The 12148-nt window shown below is 43.4% G+C and overlaps 2 protein-coding genes across 7 annotated transcripts in view; one reads left to right on the top strand and one right to left on the bottom strand.

The window, feature by feature from the left end:
- Positions 1–12148, bottom strand: part of GRIA4 (glutamate ionotropic receptor AMPA type subunit 4) — a 252480-nt gene that overhangs the window by 144620 nt on the left and 95712 nt on the right. For all 6 annotated transcript variants that reach the window (XR_014218747.1, XM_082219125.1, XM_082219126.1 and 3 more), the window contains exon 3: positions 3993–4232. Coding sequence is in view for 5 of the 6 variants with exons in the window: in XM_082219125.1 (XP_082075251.1) it covers positions 3993–4232 (240 nt within the window). In the remaining variant the exon portion in view is untranslated. The remainder of the gene's footprint in view (positions 1–3992; positions 4233–12148) is intronic.
- Positions 1–12148, top strand: part of GUCY1A2 (guanylate cyclase 1 soluble subunit alpha 2) — a 550449-nt gene that overhangs the window by 480868 nt on the left and 57433 nt on the right. The gene's annotated exons all lie outside the window — the stretch shown is intronic.

The following is a 12148-nucleotide window of genomic DNA, read 5'->3' as shown; positions in this document are numbered from 1 at the left end:
GAGAGACAAAGTGTAATAAAAAAATTACCAACTCCTCAGTAGCCATGCACTTCAGGATAGCACTGCAAAGGTCCTTCTGAACTCATGTGGATGCTACCACTCAGAATCACAGGGTGAAAATCAAAGCATCAGATGACTAGTTTAGCTTTGACTTGTTGCTGGCATCCATCTGTCTCAAGAGACAATGGAGTGCACCTTTAGGGGTGAAGTCAGACTGCTATGTTAGCAGTAACAAAGTTACCTCCCCAGGGCGCTAGTCTGGGCAGCGTGTATGGGGGTCCTGGACTGCCCAGACAATGACCCTCCTTGTGGCGTTTGCCCGTTCTTTTGAAAATGTCTGTAAAGGGGGAGAGAAAGAGTTAATAGGTAGACCAATAGAAAAGCCCAGAGGCGGAACCTACTTGTTTATAAAAGGGCTTAGCCCGAGGGTTAGTCAGTCAGTTAGTTGGCTGGTTGGGAAAAGGCAGTTGGGAAAGCAGTTGACAGACAGATGGAAATAGACAGACAGTGCAGTTGGTTCTTGTGTGAGGGGAGGTAGAAGAGTTAGAGAAAGAATGGAATAAGACTAAGAGAGTAAAGGGTAACAGAGTTTCGAATGCATTTAAAGTTTGCAATAAACTACACTCTTCATTGTTAACTTAAGAACCTGACTGAGACTAAGTGATTTACCGGGGAGGACGTGGTTGGTGGCAGCAGATTAGTGGTGTACGGGTCAATAGTCCATGAGACGACCGGGGGCTCCGTACAAACACCACACTCCTTTTGGCCTCAATGTGGTCCAAAGGAAAGGAAAGCAATACATTGGCACCAGCTTGGCTCCAGGAGTTGCCGAAAGGAGGCATACAAGGCGTCATCCAACTATCTTAGCGACTGCCAGATTTGTGGAGGGTTTACTCCTTAGCCTTTTCGTCTCCTGAAGATGTCCCACAATGCAGTGGAGGCTTAGGATCAGAGTTTTCCTTCTCCTAGATGGGTGACCATTCCAGGTTCATGAGCCCCATCTGCCCCTCGCTTCTTTGACTAAAGCTTTTGAAAAGTAAACATTACTTCTAAAGGGGGGAAAAGATACCAATACTGCTTTAGTATTGAACTATAATATCAGTTATGATACCAAAATGACTTTGTGGGAAATACATTTATCTAACTTGTCTAGACTATTTCCTTATTTAACTCAAAACCTAATAATAAACTGATTTCTCTCAGCTTATTGGCAGTGCAGCTCCCAGCCCTCCTGCTTTCAGCTCAGCCTTTGTCAATTGTGTCTGGGTCCTCTGCAACTCTCTCTGTTCCCGCTTCATTCTTCTGATTTCCAACTCTTAAATTATCCTGCACACTTCATAGTAGTTTCCCTTTCCAACTTCTTAGCCAGTCACAAGGGCTGTTCAGTTTTATAAAGTTTCAGGTTCCCATAGTAACTAGGCTTCCCCACACAAATTTAACCTTCCTAAGCTTGCCTGTTGCACCTTTTATGAGCTTTCAAACCCCCTGGCCAAGAACAGACTGAGCTTTTCAACTACAAACACACGAAATTGGCTGAGAGTTTTATTCCTTCACACAACACATGCATTTAATTAATGTGCGGATGCCTGATGATCTTCTTCCAAAGCAACTACTCTATTCCGAACTTAAAAATGGAAAGCGTAATGCTCGTGGTCAACAAAAGAGGCTTAAAGACTGTCTCAAGGCAAATCTAGAAAAATGTAGTATAAATACTGACAACTGGGAAACACTGGCCTGCGAGCGCTCCAGTTGGAGAACAGCCTTTACCAATGGTGTCACGGGCTTTGAAGACACTCGAACTCAGGACGCAAAGGGAGGAACGTGCTAGGAGGAAGGCATGCTTGGCAAATCCACACCATGATCAACTCCTGCCCAGAAACCAATGTCCCCACTGTGAAAGGACATGTGGATCTACAATTGGCCTCCACAGTCACTTACAGACTCATTGTTAAAACCATGTTTATGGAAGACATTCTTATTCGGCTACGAGTGATCACCAAAGAAGAAGAAACATTTAATTAAGTGTTTCTCAGTGGTAATGCAAGCTGCATGGAAGTAAATGAGAACAGAAGGGACTACTGCAATAGGCTGGCTAAATGTAGTTCTCAAGTGGGAACTACATTTTTTGGTGACAAATAGCCAACTCCCCCCCCCATTGGGCAAAAAAACCTATATTGTGTGGGGGAGGGGAGATGCATATTTACATTTTCATTGTATTTTTTTCAACACAGAGCCTTGTGACACCTTAAAGAATAACAATCATAGCACCATGGGCTAGAGGTCACTTCATCAGATGCATTTGACAAATTAGGTCTTGCCCCCATGAAATAGTATGCCATTATAAAGTTTTTAAATCTTTGCAGTGCAAACGCTCTTCGCTGTTTATGCTGTCATGAAGTAACAGACCTCCCATTCTGTTTTTTTCAAATGCAGAAAAATCCACCACATAATAACTATTTCATCTCCATTTCAAAAATGCATTGAAGATTTTAGAGTTTCTGAGATAAGTTCCTGAAGAAAGGTTTACAAAGTGTGCTGTCAGAAATGAGATTCTGAAGCCATCCTTGGCGTGCCATTGCATACTTCAAAATGGTGCGCCTGTGATTAGCCTTTGAAATTTTGATGAGAAAAGGTGAATTCAGGCTAGGGACTGATTTGGTGGTTTTTGTTAAAAAAAACACTGCAAATGTTTTTGGCTTTGCATAAAGGAGTACAATTGTTTATTTGTTTTCCTACTTGATTCCTAATTACTTCAGTTTGATCACAGAACAGATTGCAAGGCAGGAACGACTAAAAATGTCAACAGCTCAATAGGGTCCATAGATATTGTTTCAAAGCTTTCTTATCTGAGCATTTTAGAAACAAAGAAGAATAAAAAAACGATTCAGCATTGACGTGAGCGGTACATGCAAAGGTGCACAAAGTCATCAGCGTAGCAAATCGTGCTAAGGAAGGGCTACAGTTAACTGACATTGTTTGTTTAGAAAAGTCGGCATAATATAATAACACAGCGGATATTAAGCCACAGCTCAAGTTCATATTGCAGATAATTCTATGATACAGGATGTGATGCAGTTACCGAAACATAGGAAGCTGCATTTTCCTGAGTCAGACCAATGTTCCATTTGGCTCACTGTCGTCCACAATCACTGCCAGCAGCTCTCTGGAGATGCAGACAGGGGACACTCCTAGCCATACCAGGAACTGTCTGCATGCAGACATGCATGCAGACATGCAGACTGTCTGCTACAGTCCTGCCTCACTGCTATGTCCTTCAAGCCTTGAATCTCACCCACTGAAATTAATTAGAGTTAGAGGTGCTTACCTGTCTGTTGCTAGATTGTGTGTATATTTATTTCAGGATTATTAACCCTCAGCGCTGAACACTTTCGAACGACCCATCAACAAGATTGTAAACTTCATAATATTAAGTGAGTCTAAGAATCACAAGGGGTGTGTGTGTGCATGCTTTTAGAAGAGTTTGGATTTGATATCCCACTTTATCACTACCCAAAGGAGTCTCAAAGTGGCTAACAATCTCCTTTCTCTTCCTCCCCCACAACAAACACTCTGTGAGGTGAGTGAGGCTGAGAGACTTCAAAGTAGTGGACTAAGCCAAGGTCATCCAGCAGCTGCATGTGGAGGAGCGGAGACACGAACCTGGTTCACCAGATTACAGGTCTACCACTCTTAACCACTATACCACACTGGCACACAAAAAAAGCTGCTTTTCATTTTGGAGCCCTTCAAACATATTGCTGTGATTCTGAAGCTCATTTTGGTACCTGTGAAAGCTAAAACCTAATGTATAATCAAAGCCAGTAAGTCCCATTGAGTTCAATGCTGCTCACTTTCAGGGGATAGAACTGCAGCCTACATTAAGAATGTGAAGTCCCCCCCCCCTAAAAAAAACCTAGGATCATCTTCTTGCTAAGGTGCATAAATGCATCTGGCTGCAAACGAATTGAGCAGAAAGCTGTTACGCTACTTACCCCTGTCTGTGTCATAAAGAAAGACAAACCGGTTCCATTTATAGTGGCCCAGCAAGCTTAGCAGTGCTCCCTGTAAAGAAGGTCTCAGTTGCAGCACAAACTGGCTCTCGCCCTCCGTGGGAAAACTCGGCGTGATGAGGGAGATGTGCAAGGCGCTGCAGAATGAGGTCAAGGTGTGTACTGATCTTTTATCGTACAGTCCAAAAATGGCGAAAACTCCTCTTGAATACTGGGAGCAGACTGGAAGAAAGCAAAACGGGGAAAAGGTGTGATTAAAAAAAAACCCCCAACACTTCCTGCTTATTAAGATAGCAAGATCAACATCTCAACCATGGATTAGGAGCGGGCAGCTGACAATATGCAGGAACATTGTCATGCAATTCTTCAGCAGAGCTAGTGGCCGTTGAGACTTTCACAAAATGGTAGTATGAAATACATGATCCCTATGTCTACATCCTTTGAGGACAAAAGCCATAGTAGGTCCGTGTTAGAACATATGCTTTATAGACCAAAGATTCCAGGTTCGACCCCGGAAACCTCCAGTGCTAGGAAACACGCTGTGTGTCAATGGTCAAATCTTTATTACGGACAGCATACGGTAAAAGCATCTACATACATAAGCAGAGCATGCTAAATAAGCTATAGGGCAAGTATAGAAGTAGGGGGTACACATACAGTCATACCTCGGGTTACAGACGCTTCAGGTTGCGTTTTTTTGGGTTACGGACCACCAAAACCTGGAAGTACTGGAATGGGTTACTTCCAGGTTTCAGCGGTCGCACATCCGCAGAAGCACTAAATCTCACTTTGCACATGTGCAGAAGCGCCAAATCACAACCCACGCGTGTGCAGACGCGCAGCTGCGGGTTGCGAACGTGCATCCCGCACGGATCACGTTGCAACCCGAGAGTCCACTGTACTCATTCTCTTGACTACGATAGACCAGGATATGATAAAAACACATAAGGCACAAAAATCAAGCAACAATTTTTTTTAAAGATGCAAACCTTCAGTTTTAGACCTGTTGTGGGGCACATACTATATCATTGATGTATATCAATCACAGCAGTACAATATCTGGCAACTGGTGTGTCCTGCAAAGTTGTGTATTGTTGGCAGAACACTGCTGTGGGAAGCCCTGGAGAGGTGCTTGCCAGTGTAGACAACACAGTGGTACCTCGGGTTACATACGCTTCAGGTTACACACGCTTCAGGTTACGCACTCCGCTAACCCAGAAATAGTACCTCAGGTTAAGAACTTTGCTTCAGGATAAGAACAGAAATCGGGTTCCGGCAGTGCGGCAGCAGCAAGAGGCCCCATTAGCTAAAGTGGTGCTTCAGGTTAAGAACAGTTTCAGGTTAAGAACAGACCCCCAGAACAAATTAAGTACTTAACCCAAGGTACCACTGTACTAAGCTTGACTGGGAGCTCCCATCAGCTGTTTAAATGATAAATGCACATGCTGCTTCACCTCTGCTAGATAGCTGATCTGCTAGCGAGGAATATAACGTAGCCAAAGTAGATGTAACCAGATGTGAGGAGAGATAAATAAGCTGCTGCGAAAAATAACAATAAAGTGGAACTTTGTTTCCCGTGTTTCAAGAACATTCAATTTATAAAAAAAACCTTTAAGCACAGGCTCAACGGCACACATGGGAGGTCTCGGCACAGATGCAAAGTTAAGAATGCTTAGTGTTTACGGGAACTAATGCCCTGATAGGTACCTCATAAAATGTCATCTATGGATCCCCTGTTTCTTTCCACCAAATCTTTCAAGCCTCAGCAGTCCAAAATATCCATAAACCACAGCAATATCACTCACATAACTCTAACTTCCAGAACTTTGAGACAATGACTTACACGTTCACTTAAATGTACTCTCCAAGGAACAGCGGAAAATGCCTGCTTAGTGTTACTAGATCATATGCCAAATTGGAAGGTTGCAGCTTTGTTTGCATAAGTGCCAACTAAAGAGCACATTGCAACTCAAAAGGCATTCTTGTTATATATTTTAATTAATTATTAGGTTTGCATTCCATGAATAATTCTTGAGAATTATCTCTAAAGGCTGCTTCAACCCAGGATAAGTTTTTGAGATAATAGCTGAAGCTTGCAAAGCATTTTTATGTAAACTAAATGGGAAGGGAAAATTAAATTAGCTGTAAATTAGCTTTACCGAAGTATATATATTTTTTTCTTTTACAATAAATTTGAATATCATAATGGCACAATTTGCAAATCATCTTAACAGACACTGCTGCTGACAGCACACAACAATAATTTGAAAGATCTTCACTGGAAATAAAAAAGAATAGGAAAACCAGGACTTTGAAGGATTGGGTAATCCTGATAATGGCGCAATCTCTATTATCCTCTACGCGACAAAGTTCATCCTTGTCTTAATTATAAGAAACTAAGGCAGATTAACACTACTAACCCTCCCCCTTCTGTAATTCAAAACATGCTCAATTTAAAAACTATTTATCAACTTATTTCTCAAACATGATAAGAAGGAAAGGATTGTTAGCAGCTGCTGGAAACTAAAATACAATTTTCCAATGCATCAGTGTTTTGCTAACAGATTTTTAACAGCTGTCAGAAAACCGAGGAATCAATGTGTGAATGGAAAGATAAAATGAGTGGCAAAATATAAGTGGTATTCCCTTAAAAGTGAAAGTTGAAACTAATCCATGTGACTGTGTTGAAGCATTGGTGACTGTAAGTGGAGACCAGAGCTGCACCTTCACTCTGCAAATCACAGCAGAACTGACTTGGAGTAACCACCAACCCTACCATTCACTGATAATGTCACGTGATGATACAGGGACATCGCAGATAGCCTTTCAGGTGCAGCTTCAGGAGAGAACCAGGTTCAGCAGTGAGCCAGAACAGCTGAGGGGTAGTGGCAATGTGGGAGCAGAGGCTGGAGGTGGTGCAGGAGCAGCAGTAGTAGGCAGAGCAGAGATACAGAGAGTATGAAGGAGGAGGAGAAGTCAGAGGAGGCATGGCTTGGAGGCAGTGAGAGGAGGAGATGGAAGAAACGAGGGAATGGATAAAGGACAAGGCAACTGAGCCAGAGTTGGCCTAGAGCAACGGTTCTCAACCAGTGGGTCCCCAGATGTTGTTGGACTACAACTTCCATCACCCCTAGCTAGCAAGGCCAGAGCTCAGGGATGATGGGAGAGGAGGAGAGAAGGAGGAGAGAAGATCAGAAGGAGAAGTCCAGAACAAGAAGCCTTGGGAAGAGCTTGGATGAATGGAGGCTGTAGAAGCCAGCAAATAGAGGTGAGCCCCCAAAGATTGTAATCTAGGAAGCAGGGAGAGAAATTTCTCCCCGGGAAAAGACAGCTACAAAGCAGTCTAGATCCCTACATGGCAGCAGGAAAGGTGCAATGGATAGGTCTTAGAATCTGCATGGCTTCCGTAGAGGACACTCCACTGACTTAGCGCGTAAAGAGGATCATTGAGAATCTGAAAAGGGGTTTATGAGCCGAAGTAGCAGCAGAGTTCAAGAGAGAGCATTCCTTACCACCTTCCATGTATACCGTCAGGTTGCCTCTTATCACCTTCTGTGTGGTTATGTTACTCACATAGACAACTATATGGAGAAATTATATGGAACATTATGAGGAAGGTTTTAATGATTCTGCAAGTCGAGCTATCTGGCATGGAGTCCAGTCTTTTGGCATGATTCCATACATGACTGCAGAAGCAGTGACCTGTGATCTTGACAGGGGTTTTGTTACAGCTTGGCTGAATGAGCGCCATTAGAGATGCAACTAGAAGGATAGAAATTATTGCAATTCCCAGCAGTTGAGAGATGGAGAGGCAGCTAGAAGAGACCCAGCCAATTCTATGCTCCAAATCACTTACAGCCCATAAGTATTGCCTTCCCTGGGAACCAATATTTCTCCCAAAGGCCTGCATTTCATGAGACTCCCCCCTGCTCAAATTCCCAGCCCTATCCTACCCATTGCCAAGCCACACAAACATATCAGGCTGACAATCTAGCTGCATGAGTCTCCCTTTCAATGTGAGTAGCCTTAGGCTCAGCTAAGCCCATGCTGCAAGGGAAATGGGTCCACAGCTTTCTGGGAGAGCTGCAGCTCAATGTCAGAGCCAACCTAGGAATGACACTAGACAACATCTGGTGGTGGGATGCTAAGAAGTGCCTCTCCATCACCACATATGATCGTGTTTGGTGCAATGTCTAGGTTGGGTCTAACATTGAGCTACAGTTCCTCCAGAAAGGAGGCAAGACTCTATAGTGCAAAGTAGTTAGTGTTAGAATTCCTGCTGCATGATTCCAGTCATGGGATTTTGTCTTTCACATGACGGTGTATGTTTTGACTCCACAGAGTGGAAAGTGACAGAAACAAGAAGTTTGTGTTACTGTGTTCTGTGAAGTGGGACTATTGTCCTCTGTTCTTTTTCTCTTTGCTGTCTGATGCTTGAGAGAGAGGGAGCCATGTTACAGTGCTCCGTGTGTGTTTATATGTAAATAAAGTAGATTAGCCAAAATGCTGAGTTGCTGAGGTCTGTCACGCAAGGTGCGCAAACTTTGCAGATCCCTAAGTGTGCCGGTGTCAGTTGGCATTGGTCACTGTGATGTTCGTGCTGAAGAAAGCTTATGAAGCTCCCGAACGCTCGACCTGGAGGGAGGGAACATACCAGTTGGGCATGTGTCTCTGCCGGGGTCCTACTGAAGTGTAGGCTGAACTCCTGACAATTAGGTCTTAAGTCATTCGGGGCTTATAAGCTATATGCCTCCAGCAAGCTGCCCCACTTCATTGCCCAAAAGCCAAATTTTGCAATAGCTGAAGCTTTCCCATCATTATCAGGAACAACCTCATGTGGAATGCATTACAGAAATCCAAGAAGATATCATAAGAACATAAGAAAAGCCTGCTGGATCAGGCAAGTGGCCCATCTAGCCAAGCACTCTGTTCTCACGGTAGCCAGCCAGATGCCTGTGGGAAACCTGGAAGAAGGACCTGAACACTCTTCCTACCTGCCATTTCCAGCAACTGGTATATATTCAGAAGCATGTTGCCTCTAACCATGGAGGCAAAGCATATCATGGCTAGTGCCTGCTATGCACTTGTCTAATCCTCTTCCCAAACCATCCAAGTTGGCGGCCAGCACTTCCTCTTGTGGGAGCGAATTCCATAGTGTCAACTATACATGAGTGAAACAAACACCTTCTTTGGTACGTACAGTGGTGCCTCGCAAGACGAAAAGAATCCGTTCCGCGAGTCTCTTCGTCTTGCGGTTTTTTCGTCTTGCGAAGCAAGCCCATTAGCGGCTTAGCGGGCTTAGCGGATCAGCTGATAAGAGGTTTAGCGGCTTAGCGGATCAGCTGATAAGCGGCTTAGCGGCTTGGGAAAGGGGAGGGGAGGAAAAAAACCCTGCAGGAACTCGCAAGACATTTTCGTCTTGCGAAGCAAGCCCATAGGAAATTCATTTTGCGAAGCACCTCCAAAACGGAAAACCCTTTCATCTAGCGGGTTTTCCATCTTGCAAGGAATTCGTCTTGCGGGGCACCACTGTATTGGGTTTTCTGACATTCAGCTTCATTGGATACCTCCAACCTCTAGTGTTATGAGAGAGCTCCAGCATGAATTACTGTGACCATGCTATCCAGGAAAAACCACCACTAGTGGACCTCCCAAGGCAGGGGTCAGCAAACTTTTTCAGCAGGGGGCCGGTCCACTGTCCCTCAGATCTTGTGGGGGGCCAGACTATATTTTGAAGGGGAAAAAATGAACGAATTCCTATGCCCCACAAATAACCCAGAGATGCATTTTAAATAAAAGCACACATTCTACTCATGTAAAAACACACTGACCATCCGTGGGCCAGATTTAGAAGGTGATTGGGCCAGATCCGGCCCCAGGGCCTTAGTTTGCCTACCCATGACCCTAAGGCACCCTGCACCACTAAAGATTTAAGTGATTTGCTTGCCTCCTGTTCCTTAACTGCAAACTTCTAGGAAAGTCAAATTACTTGTGAGAACAACTCAATAATCATGTATGTCATGTAAGATTTATGGGAAACCTGACACAACCAGGTTTCTTCCATAGTTTTCTTAGTCTTAACCAGAAGGAGCTTTAAAAGAGATAAATATGTATCCACTGTCCTCCCTAACTCAAGCAGTAATGTGCTGCTACTGATTAGAATAACAACATTTCTGTATACAATCAGTTTCCCAGAAATAAATCTCACAACCGCCTTATAAAATTTAGTCTCACATTTATTTAAATGAAAAAGGAAGTGGGCATAAGCTTCTTCCCGCTTTTAAGTAGCAAATACTTTGATTGTCCAATTTTACACCATCAGTATTCCACTTTCTTCTTTATCTTGAAAGGAAAGAAAACAGGCTCATTTATAAAGCTAGTATTTCTTTCCTCTCAAGAAAGTACTTCTAATTTAAAAATGGGAGGGTTGTTATTAACTCAACTGTCTGTTCTAGTAAAAATAGCATTTTAAACATAGTAACTCTTTGGAAACTAATCATATGTACCTCTTTCCCCTCCAGCCACTTCAAACAAAAATACTATTAATTTTCAGGAAGGGAGGAAAGAATAACCTCAGCACTTTCTCTTTGTATTTATGAATTTTGTCAGCAAAGCTTTCACCAAGTGGGATTCAACTAACGTGGGTAGAAATACTTTCAACTGTAGACTGGGCAGCCAGACAGGTAAGGAAAAGAAAGGCTAAAATGTTTGTGGGATTCTACATGCAGCTGTGCAAGGTGCAATTAAAGATGTTCACCTACACAACCCAGAAAATTCTGGCAGGAAATGAGAAGGGATACAGCTCTGCCTGTACAAGTGTGTCTTCCCAACAACACACCCAAGAGAACATCATCAGCTTACACCAACATGTAAAGGCCTCTCTGTACAAGTGTGTATTGGGTGTTCTTTTATTTCTTGGTTACCACAGTTGCAACAAAGTCATCCTCATATAGGGAGCACCCTAATCCGCAAAAGAGAGATGATACAGGGACCTCTAGGGGGGTCACTTTATGAAGATCACTGCCATGATGCCCCTGCATAGACACATGGAAAGATGAGGAACAGGCTGCAAGTTCAGAGCTCAGAATGAAATGAAATGAAAATGAATGAAAACAATATAAACTAAATCACATGCTGGATGTAAAACAAATTGTGTAGAGCAGCATTTAAACGTCTACAGCCTCCACGACAGCCTTTTACTAAAGGATTGTATGACACCACAAAATTCTCTCAAATGAATTGTGAAATTGTGCTTTCCCGCACCACAGTCTGACATAGTATTTGAAAATGAATGTAATGGAAGCTGTTGTTTACACAATCCCTCCATCCATGTCCCTCTTCCCACCCACCCACCCACACAACCTTGCATTAGAAGCATAGAAGAGGAGACATGACTCTCCTATCCTATGGCTTCAGGAGAAAAGCTAAAGCTACAAGGAACATGGCAGTTTCAGAAAGGAAAGCACATCTTCATGATACAGTGTCCTTAGGCTGCTCAGTTCACAGCTACAGGATTCCCTCCTTGTGGAAGGACACATACGCATGCAAGTATTCTACAAGGCATTTCAGTGGTTCAGACAAAGGACATTCGGCTTCAAGAATTACACTGCAGAAGGATACAATGGGTTGCATTCAAAGCTGCTGTTACATGCACAACAGGCTTCTGCTTGCACAACAGAATTTCCTCTTCCTCCTCCTCTGACCTGCAGAATCCGGCTGTACACCCTCAAACCTTCTCTCCATGGGGTACCTCATCCCTTTGGAAGAGATCAAGGAGGAAAGTATGGGGAGAGAAGGAGAAATCCCTTTCTGCTCCTGCAGCCTTGTGCAGAACCCAGTACACAGTTTTCCGTGTTTCTGGCACCGTTTTCTATCTTTGGTTTGTAACACACAAGGTTATATATTGCAATTACATATGTCAACTTGGTAAAATGATGGTATTAACAAATAAGAAGCATGTTTTTGACTAAGAAGTGTGTCATTACATGTTAACTAAAGGGTGCTTTCGTCAAGTCTCTCAACCATTTAAGCAGCTGAAGGAACAACTGTATTTATGTTGTCGTACCAGAAGTGTCTTAGTCATGCTGGCCACATGACCCGGAAGCTGTACAATAAAGCAAGATGAGCGCTGCAATCCC

Source organism: Podarcis vaucheri (assembly GCF_965113315.1).
Source record: "Podarcis vaucheri genome assembly, chromosome: 4".
NCBI lineage: Eukaryota > Metazoa > Chordata > Lepidosauria > Squamata > Lacertidae > Podarcis > Podarcis vaucheri.
The sequence above is the reverse complement of the archived record's forward strand: the minus strand, read 5'-3'. Positions and strand labels throughout refer to the sequence as shown.